This window comes from Ochotona princeps, chromosome 19, assembly GCF_030435755.1.
Source record: "Ochotona princeps isolate mOchPri1 chromosome 19, mOchPri1.hap1, whole genome shotgun sequence".
NCBI classification, from domain to species: domain Eukaryota; kingdom Metazoa; phylum Chordata; class Mammalia; order Lagomorpha; family Ochotonidae; genus Ochotona; species Ochotona princeps.
In genome coordinates, this window is record NC_080850.1 from 20,147,319 (window position 1) to 20,169,041 (window position 21,723).

General features: G+C 45.1%; 1 protein-coding gene across 1 annotated transcript in view; it reads right to left on the reverse strand.

The window, feature by feature from the left end:
- Positions 1-21,723, reverse strand: part of GALNT10 (polypeptide N-acetylgalactosaminyltransferase 10) — a 205,730-nt gene that overhangs the window by 76,326 nt on the left and 107,681 nt on the right. Inside the window, exon 4 of the mRNA XM_004587601.2 lies at positions 5,715-5,881. Coding sequence (XP_004587658.2) covers positions 5,715-5,881 — 167 coding nt within the window. The remainder of the gene's footprint in view (positions 1-5,714; positions 5,882-21,723) is intronic.

The following is a 21,723-nucleotide window of genomic DNA, read 5'->3' on the forward strand; positions in this document are numbered from 1 at the left end:
CTGAGAAATAGAGAGGCTGAGTTATTTTTTTAGTCTTCACACACTTGTTAGTGGTTTAGCTCCTCCTGTTGAACACTTCACAAAAAGTAAATACAGACTATGCACCTGAGCCCCACCTATACCTGTGAGGACTCTATACTTCCTTTTTTTTTTTTTTAAAAAAAAAGATTAATTTATTTTTATTGGAAAGTTGGATTTACAGAGAGAAGGAGAGACAGAGAGAAAGATCTTACATCTGCTGGTTCATCCCCCAAGTGATTGGAATGGCCAGAGCTAAGCCAATCAGAAACCAGGAGCCTCCTCCAGGTCTCCCACAGGGGTGCAGCGTCCCAAGGTTTTGGGCCATCCTCCATTGTTTTCCCAGGCCACAGAGAGCTGGATGGGAAATGGAGCAGCCAGGATATGAACTGGTGCCCATATGGCATTCTGGCGCATGCAAGGTGAGGATTTAGCTGCTGGTCCCCTGCACTGGGCCCTCTATAGCTCTTATGGTGTTCTCAGAAATATTCCTGAGATCTCCCTACTCTCAGAGCAGGGCCAAATCTCCCTGCCTAGAGCACTTTGAAATTCTTTTCTAACTGATCAGAGAGAAATGCTTGTTTTATTTTACTTAATTTATCTGAAAGGTTCACTCTCCTTTATACTCCAGGTATGCAGGACCGGGAACTCAACCTGAGTCTTCCACATGTATGACTGGAGCCTAAGTTCTTAAGCCAACATCTACTGTCTTGCACGATGCATTAATAAGAAGATGGATTGAAAACGGAGTTGGGACTTAAACCCAGACTCTGAAAAGGGATGTGAGCATCTTCAATGAGAACTGAATCCCTGCACCAAAGGCTTACCTGAAATGCCTGTTTCTAACTTAGATGATGTTTGGTTTAGTCTACATCTAGAAGAACGGTGTGTCAGACACTGATAGGTGCCCTGTTGAGTGGTGTGAGGCCATCCCAGGACAGAAAATAAGTAAGTCTGAAACACAAAGATATGGGTCAGTGCCAAGCACTCTAGCAACTACTAGTCACATGTGCCTAAAGATGGTCCTGATGTAGCATGATTTGCTGTGTGTGTAGATGTAGCTGCCACTTATCCTTTCCTCTCTTCATTTGATCATTCATTCATTCACTCATTCACAGTTTACACTGTATCTCCTTCGAGGCCACAAGGGAAGACTGGCGTTGAATAAACAGATCAACAAATAGTCATGTAACCACAGAGATGGTGAATAACAGTAGACATGTCAGGCCTAACTGAAGATGCTATGAATGCAGTTGGTGTGTCAAGAGCTGGGAGAAAGGTACCCAGGCAGAGGAGAACACGCGAAGCTCCTGGGGGCAAGGCAAAACTTGATGTGGCCCAGGACATAAAGAACCTAGATGTTTTCTGCTTTTTGTAATTCCTGCATTAATGGCTTGGCTGGGGGCTGTGTGAACTCCAGGCCTGATAGTCTACGTGTCACCTGGCAGGACACCTGGCAGGTCACGTAGGAGACCACTCCTCAGGGAGGAGGTACCTGGTGTTTGGTAAGACCCTATAACTGGTTTTGGTAAGATCCATCCTATAACTCAGCAATTTGTACTTTTTAAAAGTTGCTTGCTTCAAACCCACCAATAGAAGCTGCTAAATCATGACTGTATAATTAATAGCCTAAAATGTATAAGAGCACTGGGCTGCTCAATGGGGGGGGGGGGGGCTCTCTCTCTCTCCTTCTCTTTTGTCCTCCCTGCTGATTCTGCTGCAGCCTTGGCTGTGGCTGCCCCTCCCCCCGTCCAGCCCTGCTGGGGTGGGGGAGGTGGCTAGAAGACCTAGGCTAACCTGAATAAACCACCTTTATGCTTTAGCACCGACGTTAGACTTGATGATTTTCTGGGCATATCAAAATCCAGTACAACAGACAGACAACTGTGCTGTGACCAAGACACAAAGGCAGGGAGCAAGAGAGTGAGCTCAGGGGTCCTGCTGCAAACAGGTAGCCATCCAAAGAAGGTCAGGTGGTTAGGAAACCAAATATGTGAACAATCCACTTCCCACTCTCCTTTCTACTACTCATTGTGAGCCCTTGGCCCATGGATGGCTGGTCCAAACTGGGAAAACCTTGAGGCTGGGAGAGGAGACTGAGGGAAACAAGCGGAAGAGAGACAGCAAAAGGCAACAGGAAAGCATAGATTCTGAGCTTAGAGTCCACAAGCTTAGGTGTACCACAGAATGGCGGTGTGATTCTGAGTTACTGGGTAAATTACTCAGTCCCAGTTGCCTCACCTGAGGCCCAGCGATCTCAAGGCCTTCACTGGGGTTGCTGCCAAGAATAAAGAAAATAGCATATGGGACTCACACACTGAAATGGTACCCTAAATGATATTTGCTATTAAAGCAGAAGAGCCAAGGCACAGGGAGAAAATTAAGGTGGAAAGAAAGGCAATGGCTCATTCTCTCAGTGTTTTCTGATTTTCAGGAATAAAAGTCTGCATCTGTTCCTCCACAACTGAACATCCATTCTGGACTCTTCCTCCTGTAACCCGCCACAGACTATGCCAGCAGTAGCATTGGCACTGCCATGATGTGCATGGTAGGGTACCCCCAAAGGTCTCTCTGTTAAAAGTCGGTCCTTTGGGCCCGGTGCAGTGGCCTAGTGGCTGAAGTTCTCGCCTTGAACGTGCTGGATCCCATATTGGCACTGGTTCTAATCCTGGTGGCCCTGCTTCCCATCCAGCTCCCTGCTTGTTGCCTGGGAAAGCAGTTGAGAATGGTCCAAAGCCTTGGGACCCTGCACCCGTGTGGGAGACCTGGAGGAAGTCCTTGGCTCCTGGCTTTGGATCAGCTCAGCTCTGGACATTGCAGTCACTTGGGCAGTGAATCAACAGATGGAAGATCTCTCTGTCTCTCCTCCTCTCTGTATATCTGGCTTTGCAATAAAAACAAAATAAATCTTTAAAAAGTTGGTCCCTAGGTGGCACTACCAGTGTGGGGGGAAGGATGGAACCTTTAGGAGGCACAGCCTGGTGGGAGGCAGCTTCTGTGGGACTCCTTGACATTTATTTCTCACAGAAGCAATGATATAAAAGCCACACACCTTTCTCTGTTTCCTGGCCACCATGTGATCCTCCTATGATCCACCATGAGCCTGCATCATTCTCTCTGGATTTTTACCCTCCAGAACCGTGAACCAATTACACTTCTCCTTTCTTCCTGAGTCACTTGTCTCATGCACTTCGCCATAGTAACAAAAAGCTGACTAATATAAATATCAAGCTAAAATATTTGCAATCTCTGTTTAGACATATCTCTTATGTATCTTATATCTGTTAGCTGACATAATGGTCACAGCCACCTAAGACGCAGTAGATACTATTCTGATTAGAGGGGACTGAATCTACATGACTGGGCAAAACCACAGTGCTGGTATGCAGGGTCAGGATCAAAACTGTACCTACTGTCATTGTCAGGCTGACTTCTAAAGAGCAGGACCACAAAACGACAAAGCTGTATCCACTGTCATGTGCTCATGAACCTCATTTCATGGACACCAATAAGTCTCACCTAATGCATTCAAGTCTATCGACACTGTGATGGAAATGGCAAGGGAGCAGAGGAAACAAGCCATGATCATTCATCAGATACATGTTAAGCACCTGCTACAGGTCTAAGGAGCTGGAGACCCATGGTGAGCAGAAATGATATGGTGGACCCTGCTCTCAATCTGTACACCCTTGTGGGTTTTTTTTATTCTATATTAGCTTATTTATTTATGTATATTTATTTTTTGTTTAATTTTTATTTTGAATTTTTGAATTTTGTGGTACAATTTCATATAAACTGGGATTTCCCGCCCAAATCCCCACCCCCCGAATATGCATACCCTTGCAATGGAGACATACAGCAGACCAATGTTTCCAAAAAGCAGCATCTTAAGGGCCCAGCACGATGGCCTAGTGGTTAAAGTCCTTGCCTTAAATGTGCCGGGATACCATATGGGGGTTGGTTCTAATCCCGGCAGCTACACTCCCCATCCAGCTCCCTGCTTGTGGCCTGGGAAAGCAGTCAAGGATGGCCCAAAGCCTTTGGGACCCTGCACCCACATGGAGAAAGTTCCTGGCTCCTGGCTTTGGATCAGCTCAGCTCTGGCCATTGAGGTTACTTGGGGAGTGAATCATCAGATGGAAGATCTTCCTCTCTGTATCTCCTCCTCTCTGTATATCTGACTTTCCAATAAAAATAAAATAAATCTTAAAAAAAAAAAAAGAAGCAGCATCTTAAGTTGACCTGTCACAAGAGGTATGGAAAGAATAAGGTTGCTATGAGAAGGAGCGAAGATCAAGGTCAGAGAAGACTTTGCAGGTGTGTGTATGTGTTTTCACACTGAGTCCTCTGTATTAAGCAAGTATTTAAGAGGGCAGTGTTCACAAGGGGCAGTGGGCAGGTGGGCTACTCCAGAAACCACCAGCTGTAATTACACTGCAGTGCACCTGCACTTTCTTTCATCCCTGCTTATCAGTGGCTCTGCGGGGAAGTAGGCTGAAGAAAGGGTTTCTCTGGATTTTCCTAAAACTGGTGAAAGCTTTGATGCAAAAAAGAAACCCGAGGACACTGGCTGGAGGGCAGTGTTTTTCATGGCCCCACTTGTGTGTCTCCTAAAGCCTAGGCTAGGAGTTGAGTTATTGCATAGGGTCAAGCTCATGGCTAAGAGGCTGCATATGTGGTAAGATTATAGGAATGGGGCCAGACAGCTCAGGCTCTAGTCACCACATTGCCATGTAAGGGCTATATGACCAAAGCTAAGTCACTCCATGTCTCTGGATTTCAGTTTTTCCATTTGTAACTTGTGGCCAATATGTAGGTGAGTTTCCTTACTAATATCTCTAATCTACTTCTGCCTCCCCATTTTTGTTTGTTTTTTTTTTGCCTCTACGAAAGACATCAAAAACAACCAAACATATTCTCAGCCTCCCGTGCTGACAGATGAGCCGGAAGTCAGAGTTCTTGCCAAGTTGCCGGGGAGACTTCACTGATTCAAGTCACAAGGGAAGTCTAGACAGAAGGGGATTTTGTGTTCTTTACCTCCCCTGCCTTTTCCCTGCCCAGAAGGCTGACTTTCTAGGCACAGCATCAGCCACGCCATGACCAAGAGGCTGAGGGCACAGGGAGAAGAAGCTTGGTTCTCTGTTGACAGCCTTGACCGTGCAGGTGTCCCGGCCCTGGATCTTTCACACACTGAACAGACAAGGGGGCATATCCTGTTTGAGGCATCATTTTGGTTCTTTGCAGTTACATGCATTTCTAAATTGACACAAAGTGGATAACAACAGGACCCACTCCATGAGCTGCTGTGAGAATCAAATGAGATAATGAGCACAATGGTGTAAGGCCCAAGGCCAGGCAGGTAACACAGGATCAGTCAACAGCGGCTCATATATGCTGATGCCGCTAAAGAAGGTGTCGGGGTAGCAGGGTTTGGACAGAGATAGGTGAGCTCCAGCAACACAGTGAATTTCTCCTTTCTTCTCCCACATTTCACATTCTTCCCATTTCACACACCCACCAGGACCTAACCAATCATGCCTTTCTGTGCTGGGAAATTGCTTGGGGAAGGGCTGTATTCCTCTGGACCCTTTCCTTGTATCTAGAACCAAGGTGCACTCTCCTGCAGTTACAAAGGGAAAACTCGCCACCCTTTTGGTGATCACTGGACAGCAGGAGGCCTGGTGGGCAGGTCTTACTTCGGTCACTAAAGTCGTCCACTAACACAATCTCAGCGACCAGCTCCGGGGGCGAGCGGTTGAGCACGCTGTGTACAGTGCGCAGGAGGGAAGACCAGCCCTCGTTGTGGAAGGGAATGATGATGCTGGTGTTGGGCAGGCTCTCCAGGTAGCGTTTGCTGTTGCAGCTGGATGGAGACACAGGAGAAAGGAGAGGTTAGGTTCAGCCCTCAAGTAGCCAAGAGGACAAAGATAAAAAACTGGCTAACTGACGCTCACTTCCTCTTCAGTCATCAGGGAACTGGTGAGAGCCAGTTCCTTGGCATCCTATAGTGCTTGTCAGCCCACATGGCACACAGGGACAGGTACAAAAATTGCAATCTACAGGTACTGAAATTCATAATTTCATGTATGTGGAGGGCAGCTCTTCATTCATACCAGGGTCCCTGTCCCTGATGCGATGGCAAGATCTATGATACGAAATATAGTTAGGGTCTCTGTCCCTGGTCGCTGGCAGAGGACTTCTAAAACCTTTGTAACCTCCTGAGCACGAGGGGTGTTAGAACAATCTGATGTTCTCCCATTTGATTGTTGATGATGGTTCCTGTTACAGAGTACCTAACTCCCCTGGGATTTCCCGGCTGATGTGTGCATTGCTTCCTCAAATGAGTTTCTCTCGGTAAGCTCCAGGATGGGTCACCACAGAGATCCCGTCAGGATTCAGTTTGGAGCTTTTGGCTCCAAGCCCCATCCATCAGGAAGAGGAAAAGGAGCTGGAGGCTGAATAAATGATGAGCAATATTGGTGTCTGTGAGGAAGCCGCCACAAAAAGCCCTGAGCCACAGGGCAGGCAGAGCTTCTGGGGTGCCGAATCTGTGGAGGTGCCAAGAAGAGGGACCCAGAGAGGAACACAGAGGTGCTATGCCCCTTCCCAGATTCTTGGCCCAGTGTGGCTCCTCCACCTGCCTGTTCTTTTGTGTCCTCAGTAAATATCACTTTCACTATACCAGTAATCATGGTTCCCTGGATCCTGTGAGCCATGCTAATAGATAACAGAACCCAAGAAACAGGTCAAAGAAACCCTGAATTTACTTCCAGTTCATTGGAAGTGCTAGAGGCCAGGACTTGGCATTGGCATCTGAAATGAGACAAGTTATAGTCCCCAAGCACATGTTTCCCTTACACAGCAAAAGGGATGTAGCAGACCCGACCAGAAGGCTCTGAGAAGCCAAGAGTATCCAGGAGAGGCCAAAGTAATCACAGGGGCTTAAAAAAAAAGCAAAGAATCCTTCTGTCGGGGTTACAGAATGGACAAGAAGGAGGAGGAAAGCAGGTTTTAAGAAGGGGGTCATGAGCCTGGGGAAGCGGGAAGCCTTATATAGATGGGAATGGACCTCCACTCTGGCAGTCTTGGGCCTCAGAACTCAATTCTATGGCAACTCAGAGAGCAAGCTTACCCTACAGACATTGGAAGGAAATGCAGTCCTGTCAATGACACAGGTTAGACCAGTAAGACCCAGGTCAGACTTAATGAACTACCGAACCATAAGAATACATCTGAGTTTGGGGGAGGGTTTGGGGAGGGGTGGGGAGAATCCCAGTACCTATGAAACTGTGTTATGTAATACAATGTAATTAATGAATAAATAGTAAAAAAAAAGAATACATCTGAGCTGCCTGAAATGCTATGAGAAGGCTAAATGCTACACCTAAATGCAGAGTCACTTGTTAAGAGAACTACAGAAAACGGACACGAAGAGTCACCCTCGAGGCCATCTGCCTTGATGTGTGAACTCTGTCTGCAGACAGGTACAATGTGGAAAGGCACACACAAAACCCTCATTTCTCACATTTTTTAACATGTGGGTAACAACGGCCCCTGAGTCTCACATAGCAGCCCCAGGCTCTGGCTTGACAGTGGATGCTCCTCTCTGGAACAGGTGCTCTCGGGTGCCCTCAGTTTTCACCATTTATTCCCTTGCGTTACCTCCCTCCTAGATCCCTGGAGGCAAGGGCATCGAGGATCCCACCAGAGAAAGCTTTCATGGGAGGGGGCTCTAAAGACTGGTAAGTTTGCAGGGGAGGGAATTTGTGACATCCTGAGGCAAAATCACTTCCCTGTATGTCATTGCAATCTACTGTTCAGCTGTCAAAATGGGTCAGGGTCTCTGCAACTTGACTCTGAAATGCATTGAAAGATATGGCAGACTGATGGACAGAGAGAGGGTTAGACACATGACTGAGTATGCAGAGCCATGTGAGAACAGAATTCTTTCTTTTACAATTTTTAAAAAATTTTTATTGGAAAGTCAGATACACAAAGAGGAGGAGAGACAGAGGAAAATCTTTCATCTGTTGATTCACTCCCCAAGTGACTGCAACAGTTGGTGCTGAGCCGACCCAAAGCCAGGAGTCTCTTCTGGGCCTCCCACGTGGGTGCAGGGTCCGAAGGCTTTGGGCCGTCCTCGACTGCTTTTCCAGGCCAAAAGCAGGGAGCTAGATGGGAGGCAGGGCCACTGGGATTAGAACCGGTGCCCATATGGGATCCCAGCACATGCAAGGCGAGGACTCTAGCTGCTAGGCTATCATGCTGGGCCTGTATAATTCTTTCAATTCTTCTGTAAGGCAATTTTCAGAAACAAGTGTTAGGAGACAATAGGTTAGAGGCTTCTTAGTTTCGAATTATATCTCTGCTAGGGGCTTCAAAGAAAGCTGCTGGGGGCATCCAGATATCCTGCCCTCTCTTCCTTCACTTAACTCACCAGTTTTGGCAGAAAAGAACCATGGCATCCTGGCTGTGAGCTCATTTTCATCCGAGTGAACTGGACTCTCCTAATTCCAGCCATCCAGCTCTAACGGACAAGCCAGCCTCCTTCGTTTCCGCCCCTTGGGGCCTTCCAGACTTTTTTCACATCCCCTCTTGCTCTTCTGTCTCACTGCACTGTTTTCATCCAGTCCCCATGCCGTCCTTCTCTGCTCCTTTCCCCACCTCTCTAATCCCTTTGATCACTTCAGCCAGTGTTCTCTGGCAACCTTCTCCAACTTCATTATGTCGGCCTTCACAAATAAATGAAAGCACCTCTTCTTAAAAATCCCTTCCCTTAACTCAGCTGAATCCTGTGCCGCCAAGAAAGACAAGCACTATCTAGTTTTCTACAAAAGTTCCTGCCTTCCATCCAATTTCACAGGAGGTTTGCTCGATTGAAGCAAGTTGGGGGAGGGGCCGAATGTAATAAATTGCCTGGAGTCCACTCGTGAAATATAATAGCATAGCTATTACCCAGCACAGAGCCCTGGCTCTCTCCAGCACCAGAGCCGGGCCCCACAGCCTGCCAGTAGGTACACAAACACCATCTCGCATTAAGGGAAGCAGACAAAGCCACAAAAGACTAAATTCACTCCTAATTTAATTCAATCATGGAATTAAAATTACTCAGAACTCACATAAAAGGCTCAGCTTGGATCATCGCCCTGAACGTGTGCCTTTCTCTTTTTGTGATCTACTCTCTTTCTCTCCCTTATCTACCCATTCATTCATTTACCAAACAAGCACAAAATTTCAACTCAACTTTTGTCCACAGGCACCCCCAGCTTATTAGAGGCCTTTTGTTTAAATAATCAATTATAGCACCCACTGCTTAAGTAAGAAATTAATAATGAACAAATCTCTGCACTAGCCAGTAGTGAGTCTGGTTCCATAGACCTGCCCACAAGCCACCTTCCTGGTGATAACTTTGTAAAACCCCATTTCTCTTCTTCTGATATCTTAGATCACAACCGACAGAGGGGCCCTAGAGAGGGTATGGACAAAAAGACCCACCCCCTGTAAGATTTGTGTGCATGTTGTGTCTTGAAATCTCAACATTGGATGATGCAGTATGTCCAGTCTTTGTATACAATAAACAAAAAGAAATAACCCTCTGCCTTCATGCACTCAGAAAATGTGTCTCCAGAAAGAAGGGACTAGGATGCTACACCCATTGTTCAGATGTCAGGGGAAACCATCATGAGAGGCCAGGTAACAGCTGGAGTTCAACCTGACTAATGTGTTAGAGAGCACTTGTCTTTCTCTGTTCTCTAATCTACAGCACAGCCTGAGAGGAAGATGAACTTGGCAGCATGAAGCTTAGACGAGTTAGTGGCTTTGATTTAAGTCCTCAAATACATATTTATTTAAAACTAACACTTATGTCTTTTCAACATTGAACATTATTTGGCATAACTACCTGGAAACTGCGAAGGTTCACAGGAAAACTGTAACAGAAAACACTGATGGCCCTCAACTTAGTACAGTCTTAATTTTTTTTAACTTCATAATGATGCAAAAGCAAAAACGGTACTCTAAATACTGGACTTTGACCTTTTCCCAGGCTAGGGACACACAGTACAATTCTCTTGTATGATGCTGGGCAGTGGCAGCAGCAGTCAAGGTTCCCAGTCAGCCCTGAAATCATGAGGGGACAACAGACATGGACAGACAACAGAGCAGTACGACTAGGATGTACAGATATTGGCAGTGCATTTTCGACTTATTTTCGATTCACAGTGGACTGACTGGATACAGGCAATTATAAATTGAGCTGCATGTATATTCTCTTCAACGCAGACACGTGGGACGCAGCTCTGCTAAACATTAAGGTCTGTCTCCCTCTGTTACCTGTGCACACACACACACCCATTTCTACCACACTGACTCCTTGCTGTCCTGTCTCTTCCCTCCACCTCTGAGTGTTCACAGTTACATGGGCTCTGGATGCACCGTGACCTCCTAACACACCTGGAAAAGCCTCTGTTGGGATGGGACCAGGCAGGGTATTGGCCTTCTAGGGTCAAAGTGGTAATACTGAAGCTTCCAGCACTTGCACAAGATCAATTCTAAGGTCCTCTTGGCTGCACATTTCTGACCCCTAATGGCATCATAAAAGACTCCCGAGGCAGACATTGACCTAGCATTAAAAATGCCAGAGTCCTATACTGGAGTACCTAGGTTTGAGTCTGGCACAGCCCCCAATGCTAGCTTCCTCCTAACACGCATCCTTGGGAGCAGCAGGTAGGTGATAGCTCAAGTGTTAAGTTTCCTGCTACCCTTGTGGGAGACTTGGACTGAATTCCCACCTTCTGGTTGTGGCCTGGCCCAGCCCCAGCATTTGGGAAGTAAATTAGCAGATGGGAGCTTTATGTCTGTATCTTAAATAAAAATAATAAAAAAAGATGGGCCCGGCACGATAGCGTAGTGGTTAAAGTCCTCACCTTGCACGCGCTGGGATCCCATATGAGTGCCAGTTCTAATCCCGGCAGCCCTGCTTCCCATTCAGCTCCGTTTGTGGCCTGGGAAAAACAGTCGAGGACAGCCCAAAGCCTTGGGACCCTGCACCCGTGTGGGACATCTGGAAGAAGCTCCTGGCTCCTGGCTTCGGATTGGCTCAGCTCCAGCCGTTGCGGCCACTTGGATAGTGAACCATTGGACGGAAGATCTTCCTCTCTGTCTCTCCTCCTCTCTGTTTATCTGGATTTCCAATAAAAACAATAAATCTTGAAAAGAAAAAAAAAGAGAGAGACTTTCATAGAGTTCAGAACCTTATAACTAGGTTTTGCATGACAAACATTGTATCCCTTACATAAGCACTTCTGTTGTCCTCTGGTTCACAGTTTGATAACCTCACAGTCCCAAGTGGGCAAAGTTTAGTTAGACATGCATGAGAACAAAGAGGCATGGTTGAGAATGTTTACTGGCATATGGAAACAGTAAAAACAGCAGAAAAAAGTGAATTTCCACCAAAAGAGGAAGATTAAATAAAAGATGAAAACTTCAAACTGTGGAATACTGATAAGTAGTTACAAACTGTGGCAGAAGATGACAGTGGCAACCCTGGAAAACACCTGCAGAGGATTCCTAATATGCCAGGCAGTATTAGCATCACTTAATGCACATTCCCTTATTTAATGCCACAATTATAGAAGGTATCTGCTAGGATTATTCCCACCACAAAGAGAGAGAAATGACCTACAGCAAATTTAGAGGCTTGCTTAAGGGTCAAACAGCTGATGAGGGACGAAGTCCAGATTTAGCCTTTCACTTACATGTACTAATGTTTGCCTGAGAGTAATTTATCAATGACATTGATTACAAAAGAAAAAAAGACGAGTGAACGGATAAACCTCCAAAGCTGTGGAAACTAAGTCCTGCTTCTAACGTTTGCTCTTCCAAGTGACAGCCTCGATCCCTTCCCACTGGATGTCAGTTTGTCCTAATGTTGGTAAGGGAGCTAGACTGGTGCAACAGACAAGCCTCACCATGCCTGCTCTGTATGCCTTCTCTTTCTTCAGGTAACAGCACCCTGATTTTCCACGGAGAACCTCCTACCCCTGGGTTGGACAGCATTTGTGTAGAGCAAAGCTCTTAGGAATCTGGCTCTGCCAGTTACAGTATTGTGCCTCTCCAATCACAGTGACTGGTTCGAGCATACAGATCTCTAAATCAAAGTAAATCTACACTGAGACTTGTGGGAGAGAGGCAAGCTCTTCCCTTTTGCACCTGAACATAAGAGTATATAAGTCTGGTCTGCCTGGGGCCATACATGGACCAGTGTCTACCTCAGAATGAAGTTCAGAGTAGAATACACAGCCAAGGGTTGTTTTTAGCAAGGTTTCTGCTGGCATTACTGGGAACCTGGATCCAGCCAGGCCTGAAGCCAAGATTTATTTCTGGCCCTTTCAGTTACATGAACCAGTACATTATCTCCTTTAGTCAGGCGGAGTCTGGTTTTGCTGCAACTCAAAGAATCCTCAATGACACAAGCAGACAGCCTCTAGGCCCTGGCAGAGGTGTTGGCCTTATGTTGGACACCAATCATGGCTTCTGAAAGACAGAGCGATGGAGCTCACCAGGAGACATTGCTGCTCTGAAGGGGGCAGCCTCTCCCTTCAGCAGCATGAGATAACTTGGCTCATTCACCAGCTAGGAAAACCAACCTGGTGGAAGCTCATGCTGAGGTGGTAGGCATGGGAGATACTGGAGCGCATCTGTGACTATAGCAGACCCCAACTTAATATTCCCTAAAGAATTCTGAGATGCATCAAATATACTAACCATTACATATACACCTGCAAGGCTTCATGCTACAGCATCAACACAGCCAAGAAAAGAAGTCAAAACACAAGGGAAGCATTTTCAAAATATTCTGACTCAATTTTGAAACAGTCCAATAGTTTTTTTTTTTTTTAAAGATTTATTCATTTTATTACAGCCAGATATACGCAGAGGAGGAGAGACAGAGAGGAAGATCTTCCGTCCGATGTTTCACTCCCCAAGTGAGCAGCAACGGGCCGATGCGCGCCGATCCGAAGCCGGGAACCTGGAACCTCTTCCGGGTCTCCCACGCGGGTGCAGTGTCCCAATGCATTGGGCCGTCCTTGACTGCTTTCCCAGGCCACAAGCAGGGAGCTGGATGGGAAGTGGAGCTGCCGGGATTAGAACCGGTGCCCATATGGGATCCTGGGGCATTCAAGGCGAGGACTTTAGCCGCTAGGCCACGCCGCCGGGCCCAACAGTCCAATAGTTTTAAAGGGAATAACACACATTTTCCACTTCCTAGCACAGGACACCATCCTCAGACCAAACTGAAATCAAGTTAGTTGAGGGAAGTTGATTGTATGTGGAGGAGGGAGCCAGAATTGGAGACAGTAACACTGTAAGAACTGTCACGAGACCCAAGTGGATGGCACATCTCACACAGCTACATGGAAGGAAAAGAAGCCAGCTCCACTGTTGGTAACAGGTAAATGTGGAGAACTCAGACATCTGATTTCACTCCCTCCCAATCAGGACCAGCCTTCCAGGAGAGACTTAGGTAAGTTTAAATAGGAATTATGCTTTTGTAGAATGAAATTCCATTCATGGCACCTTATGTATTAACCAACTCCTGACTCAATATCCTCTCATTAGCTCGCTACTTTGACCTTTTGTGTAATCAAGAAAGGAGTGCCTATCATGTATGGTAAGGAATAAATCATTGTCTCTGTACCATTGGCTAAAAGTCAAAAAGAAAAGGGCCAAATACCATCAACAGCCACAGATGACCATTTTCTCCTGCCTTCATGAGCATAGTGTAAGGTTAAGAATGAAGATGTAACGAGTGTTGCTCCCTGACATTTGGCCTGTGTCTTGCCAACCGGGAGCAAACCATGAACAGCTGCTAGGTGGAACTGGAGTTGGAAGGTGTCCAGTCCAACCCCTGTGCCTGTGTGGGTTTCACCAGGTCAATCAAATTGTGTTCTTTCATGGCTTTGATGTATGGAAGAAAGGCCAAAGAATTAATGAGAGGAGAAGACTGAACAAAGAGTTGTGGGGGAAGTGCAGGCCTCTTGGTGGTGAGAGCCAAAATTCCTGGAGTCAAGAGGGTCATGCTGGAAGTCAGACTAGGAAGTATTGTTCCATTTCAGGCATGGTGGTGGGGGGTGGTCTGGCTGAGTCATAGCTCCACTTCCTTTCTGCCAGAGAATGGCTGGCTGGCTTTCCTCACATTCCACCTCCAAACTTTCCCATTTACTGTTCCTGCCTACTTGTCCATAGTGAGCTGGGAGTTAAAGCAACCTGGAAGCAAAGGAAATCTATCCTATCCATAAATCCACTCCTGGGAATGAAAAATAAAAAATCAAGCATTTAAAAGTTGTGCCACAGGGGCCCAGTGCAGTGGCCTAGTAGCTAAACCTCTCACCTTGCACGCACTGGGATAATCTTCTGGTGTCAGTTCTAATCCCGGCGACCCTACTTCCCATCCAGCTCCCCGCTTGTGGCCTGGGAAAGCAGTCAAAGACGGCTCAAAGCCTTGGGACCCTGCACCCATGTGGGAGACCTGGAAGAGGATCCGGGCTCCTGGCTTCAGACTGGTGCAGCTCCAGCCATTGCGGCTACTTGGGGAGTGAATCATTGTCACTGTCCTGCAGCGAACAACTTGGTGCACGGAGACAATAGTAACATGCATGGACTACTGACTGGTGGTTAATAGCCAAAGTTTATTAACAGCATCAGACTTTTAAAGGAAGGTTGTCATGTAGGCATCCAGGGAGGAGGGATTTGAGCAAGGTACAGTTCCCCAAAACACAGATAGTTCCTCTAGCAGGTTCTTTATCTAAACCTGTGAACCAGGATGTATTCTGCTCATTCATCTCCTTATCAATTGTTCCTGGAGCCTTCAGGAGGAGATTTAACTGGCTATTATCTCCCACAATAGCAAAGATTCTGAATGTCCTTCTACAAATCATCAGAGGGAAGATCTTCCTCCATGTCTCTCCTGCTCTCTGTATATCTGCTTTTCCAATAATAATAAATGTTTAAAAAAAGTTGTGACATAGCTTGATTTTTTCTTTAGAATTTTAAAAATGAGTTTTTTTGTGTGTGTTTTGTTTCATTTTTGTTTGTTTGTTTTAGAATTAAGATGTCTAAACTTCAATAATATCACCCCTGTGGAAATCTTGATTTGTAGGTTATGGACTCAGAGACTGCTGGAACACCTTGTGATAGTTCCATATGATCTGGTCCATGAACACTGTACCCACTGGGCTACTACAACCTTGGAAGCAACTACTTGCAGGGCATGGCACTTCAACAGCTTTGTGCTCTGCACATGGCAGCAAACTGCTCTCCAGTGATTATTATTTATTTATTTATTTAAAAGATTTATTTATTTTATTGCGCAGTCTTGTGAGACTTTAGCACCTTATAGGAACCAAAATCCTGAAACCCTCCTTTGCTAGGTAAATGAAAATTTTGGATTTCCCATGGACCAGATGGATCCTCTTTAGACCTGGTTTATGTAATCTGGGGGAGGCAGGAGCAAAAATCATTTTAGTTCAAACAACCAAATGAAGGTCAAACCTCATTGCAAGGTACATGTATGACTTCCACCTTATCTGTGCTCTCTGTTGAAGCCTAGAATGAGGAGGAATCTCCCCAGCGTCAGAGAGTGAGACAGCACATCTGTGTCTCAAAGTGCAGACCCTGATCTATGGGTAAGAATTCTAGAAAGGGTGGCTTGTTGAGGATGCAACAGCAGGTGAGATAAAGAAGAGAATGAGAGAAAACAACAGCAATGACAACAACAAAAGCCTAAACACTTAATTCTGGGTTTGAGTTTTGCCTGTATCATTTGGAGCTGGGCCACCCTGGGGAAGTCATGAGTTCCATGAGTTTCAGTCACTACCAGGAAAAAGCATGAATGTTAAGCCCTTTCTACAGAGGCTGCTATATGAAAAGAAAGAGGTACCACATGTGTTTGCACCTGGTGAGGCATCTGGCACATAAATACCAATTTTGACTGGATAGTGTGGATTGTTTTCCAGCAAAAGCTCAAGTTCAAAATTCTAGGATTCTGTCTTCTCTATTTCAGATAAAGGTTAGTCTTTCATAAGATAAAATTCTCAGAAAGATCATATTCAAATGGGCCTTGGAGGCACCAAAAACATAAGCAGAAGTTACAAATGGCTCTGAACTCTGGAATGGAAGAAAGAAATGGAGTCCAAGTGGTTGAGTGTGAAAGTTCCCTGTCTCTTTCCCCAAATGTCACCTCCAGACGCAGAGCTAAAGCCCCCTTCTGACACATGCCAACATTTAGCTTTCCTTCTCAGCCAGGGCTCAGCTCCTGAGTCCACCTGATATGGCCTCCCTGGCTTGTTGCAAGAGGCACGTGCTGCCTTCCTCCTGAACACAGTTCGGATAGAGCCAGAGGAGTCCAAGGATCAGCGTGACAACCAACACTGTCATCTTTATGAAAGCCCTTCTCCACTCAAGGGCTTGTGTCGGAAGCCAGGCGAATCCACCCGTTCAACAGACAGCTACAGAAACACAAAGGTTTATAACCATGATTAATTACAAATTTCTGCACCATTAGTCCATGCAGTTTGGAAACCCCCTGATTTGCACCTGAGACATCATATAAAAGCAGTATTGCAAGAACTGGTTTGTGCTGTCTTTTCCTACCCATGTGAATTTACATTTTGAAATCCTCTTTGTTCAGATCATCTCCACAGAAAGGGTAATTGAAAAACAATGAAAATAAATCCAACAAGTTTTTTTTTACACTGCTGTCCCACATGACAAAATATTCCTCCTAAAGATATTAAGTGCAACACATGCCAAGTATCCAATCTTTTAAAAAAGGCTGACAGCAGGAAGGAGGAACACTGGTTAATGGATGTTGTGCCTAATGCAGGAAGTAACAAGCATGAAGACCACACCCCAGATGCCAGCTAAGTGCTAGCTGCAAGAAAAAGAGCTGTTAGGAGGAAAAGGACTTTAATACCAAGATTCTAAAAAATTGTGAAAGAGGAAATAAGGATACAAAGATATGTGTTCCAGGATGTTTCTGTCACTGTTTGCAGAAGCAGAGAACTGGAAACAACCACTCTACCGGGGAAAGGCTGACAAGCTTATATTGTTGTGGAGTATTACACATTTATAAATGTCTCAGATGTGGGATCATAACGCATTAAGAGAAAAAAGCTACTTTTTAGATTAAAATACACAGGTGTCAGCACTGTGGCATACTAAGCTACAGATGCTGGCTAGGATGCTGGCATCTCAAATTAGGGCAATGGTTTGAGTCCTGGTCCCGTGGTTCCCCAAACAGCACCCTGCTAATACACCTAAGCAGGCAGTGGAAGATGGCTCAAGTACTAAGACCCCTACCTCGCACATGAGAGATAATTTTGGAGTTCCAGTTTCCTGACTTTGGCCTGGTCCAGTCCTGGCCATTTGGGGAGTGATCAGTGGGTGGAAGATAAACCTCTCTGCTATTCTGCCTTACTGAGGAGTGTGGAGAATAAGGCTTACAGGCAGAAGGACATTATGTTCTTTTGTGTGTGCCAGTGCTCCTAAAGCAAGCTGGTGGTCATGCTGCCCTTGCTAGCATCTTAATGAAGGCAGAGAATGGAAAATCGCCCTCATCTTTGAGTCCTTATTTTCTGTTTGCTAAAATGCTTTCAAGGTCAACACCACTTAGAAATTGAACTCATCTCTGTGACCAGTTTTACCAAAAGTTATTTATCTGCTCCTGGACAAGCATACAGTACCTTCAGCATGGGAAGTGAAATACAACTGGAGGAGCAAACCAGTAGTGTATGCTAGGTTTAGCTAGCCAAGTCCTGCACACTACACCTGATTCAGGAAGCTTAAGCACAAAAGATTAGCATTTAAAGACACCTCCCCTCTTTGTGGGACAAAGCCCCAGTCTGCATATCCAACAACAACCCCAAGGGTGTTGGCTGAAGTTTTCTTGGCTTCTTCCTAGCTATGTGAACTCTAGTCAGGACTTTAACTTCTCTGCTGTTCATCTGTAAAAGGGAGCTAGTGGTCCTCATTTGGAATATATAATAGCAAAGAGGCGGGGACTATGGGACAGTTCTGGGACAATCAGAAGACGGTGTTGAGCACGAAGGAAATATGATCATGTTCACCAAACAACTCAGAATAGAAACAAGTATGACACGGCTGGGAAAGTATTCAGCACAATGTCCCATGCGCTGGTGAATAAATAAAAACACCACAAAAAAGAGAGAGGGTATTATTAACACAGAACAGTGCCCATTTCTTAAGATGCAGAAAATGCACCTGTTTGCAGCAATGATAAAGGAGCGAAGACTCCACATCAGCTCATGAGGCTGTGTAGTGGTTTGTAGCGAGCATGAATTGTAGGGGATGTGGGCTCATTTGCTTTTCAGTTGACAGGCAGCCATGCTTGCTTTGAAGCTGTTGATCTTCACCATTTCAACCCAAGAGCTTAGTTCACTGAAATCTGTGTTTTTTTTTAATCTGTTTTAAAAACCAGGGCAAAGAAGTCAATTTGAGAAATTTTATTGGCTGTCATTCTATTTTAAGACTTATGAGCACCTTTAAATCCCAATATTAGGTCAAATAGAATCAATAACTGTAATCTTGGAAAAAAACACATGATTGTTCAGTAAGGATGCATTGGTATGCAGGGGACAGCTGATAAGTCTGCTAAGAAGTCAGGGAAACTCCACAGAAAGATGGACTTTCCTCATTTCTGGCTCACAGATCAGCCATTAGGTTCCCTCGGCCTGGAGCTGCCTGCTTCACGCTTGCCAGCTAGGAGAGTCCGCCTCACTCACACATGCTCACTCGTTTTGGGGTGTTCATCTGACACTGAAGTACTGCACTATATAAAAGTGTCAAGTGAGCTTCCTCTACCCCATGAATCATGATTTTTAAAAAGGGTAAAAACTGTTAATAAGTCCTAAATGTCTTCTAAGCCAGTCACTGTTGTGCAAAGATCTTATTGTTTGCTCTGCACAGGGTAGGATTATTGAGGTAGGTCTGGGTGGAGACTCCAGCTACTAATTCCCATCTAAGAAGTGATTTTTAGTAGGTGCTGCTTCTCTGCCATGACCCAAATATGGAGCATAAACTCTAGCATGTTACGCATCACATCTAAGGGCTAGAGCTGGGCAATTTTATTTTATGAAAAATCTATTTGTGAGAGAGAAAAAGAGAGAGTGAGCAAACAAGAGAGAAAGAGCACTTCTATATGCTGGCTTACTCCACAAATTCCCACAATTGCTGGGATAGTACCGGGAGCTTGGGATTCAATCCAAATATCCCATGAGAGTGACAGGAACTCAATTACATGGGCCATCACCATTGCCCTCCAGGGTTGTATGCTAGCTGGCATCAGTTCATATCCTGGTGGTCGCTCTTAACATCCAGCTCCATGCCTGTGGCCTCGACAGGCAGTTGAAGATAGCCCAAGACTTTGGGACTTGCACCCGCGTGGGAGACCTGGAAGAGGATCTGGGCTCATGGCTTTGGGTCGGCTCAGCTCCAGCTGTTGTGGCTCACTTGGTGACTGAATCAACAAATGGAAGATCTTCCTCTCTGTCTCTCCTCCTCTCTGTATATCTAACTTTACAATAAAGTAAAATAAATCTAAAAAAAAAAAAAAAAAGCAACCAAAGTGATTCTTTGAAAATAAAAATCTAATCATGTACTTCTCTTCTTAAATCTTCGGGTGGCTTCCTGTCCCTTACTGGAAAAAATCCCAGACCCAATTATGACCATTTAACTTCAACCAGACACCCCTCTAGCCCTGCATCTCATCACTTCCATCACTGGGCTCTAGCCACAACAGTCTCCACAAGCCAGACACAGTGGCCCCTGGGCTTTTGCATTAGCTGTTTTCTCTCTCTGTGGGTTGGTGAACTGTCCTGCCAGGCCCTCACTCAGTTGTAACTCTGTTATCAGAGAGGGCTTTCCTGAACAATGGAATAAAATCCACCTAATTCCATTACTTTCTCTGTCCTTTACCCATTCTATTTTCTACCCCATCACATAACCACTATCTGAAAAAATTCATATATTTATTGGTTTGTCGAGCCTGCAATTCTTCCCTTGGATGATAGGTTCCAAGAGGACGTTTTATCTATTTTTCTTAGAATCTAGACACACCTTAGAACACAGAGGAACTCAATAAATATTTGCAAAAGGAATGAATGAATAACTAATAGAAAACAGCGGTAAAGGGCCAACAGGTTGAAAATCTTCACAAGGCAGGGACTCCATGGGAAGGGTCCAAGTAGGGCCTAGCTTGTCTCAGTATGGCTGCAGCTGAAGGTTGAAAGGTGGCAAAGGGAGCTCCTAGAAGTTACTTTAGATTAAGTTCTTGTCTTAATTTGCCCAGTGAGGTGGCTGTGTTAGGCAAGATCCCAAGAAAGAAGGCAGCCGCTTCCCTTGGCCTCCAGGGTCCCCAAAAAGGACACAAAGCTGGTTGGTGACACTTTCTGGGTCAGGAAAGCTCAGTTGTTTTTATAACCCTGCCCCTTCTTGCTCAGGCTTATGTAACCATTAGAAAAGATTCCCCATTGCCTTATGGGAATACTTAGAAACATAAGGCATTCCTGGTTTGTAAACCAAACTCAGTAATACCATGGGCACAGTGTCACTGGGGAAGGTGGTATCTCCAAATAGGACTTTATCCAGATCCCCTAGACTTATTCACGATCCCCTCAATCTTCCTGGTCCCCTGCCCCCCACTTTAAAATGATGTTTTGGATGTTGCAGTGGCTGGCAAATAATGGTAGCAAACCAATTTCCAACTGGACTCTAAATACAATTGGATTCTAGATATAAGGAAATAGCTCTGTGACTCCAGTACATCTCTGAAATAAATAATGATGAATAATGACACCTGTCCAGGTTGTTCATGAGGGATATTGGTCTGTAACATTCTCTTCTTACAATATCTTTGATGCTGGTATCACTGTGATACTAGCTTCACAATGACTTGGAAAGTATTACATCCTCCTTGATTTTTCACAAGTGTTTGTGTAGACTTAGTATTAATTCTTAAATTGTTGCTAAAAATCATCAGTAAAGAGGTGAAGCAATGGCACAACTGTTCATTTCTCCTGCTCCAAGTGCCAACATCTCATACGAGCACTGGTTCAAATCTCAGCTGCTTTACTTCCCATCTAGATCCCTGCATGTGGCCTGGGAAAGCAGTGGAGAAGGATGACTAAGTCCCTGCACCCTACACCTATGTGGAAGACCTGAAAGAGGCTTCTGCTCCTGGCTTCAGATTGGCTCAGCTCTGGCTGTTGGGGCCATTTGGGAAGTGAACCAGCAGATGGAAGATCGTCCTCTCTGTCTTTCCTTCTCTCTGTAAATCTGCCTTTCCAGTGGAAAGAAATAAATCTTTAAAAAATTTCATCAGTGAATCCACCCGAGGCAACAGTGTTATTCAGATAACCATTTCTTCTTGAATGAGTGTTAGTTTATGTCTTTAGAAGAAATGTGTTGTTTCATTTAAATGGTTAAGTTACAGATAGAAAATTGTTTAAAACCTTTTATTTTCTCTTAAAAGAGGTACAGCATCCGTAGTTAGGTTGCTTTTTTCAGTCTTGATACTGGTAATATGTGCTTTCTTTTTCTCCTTATAAGTCTACGTAGAAGTTAATCAATTTAATGAATCATTTCAAAGACTTATTTTTTGGACCCATTGATTTTTTTCTACTGTTT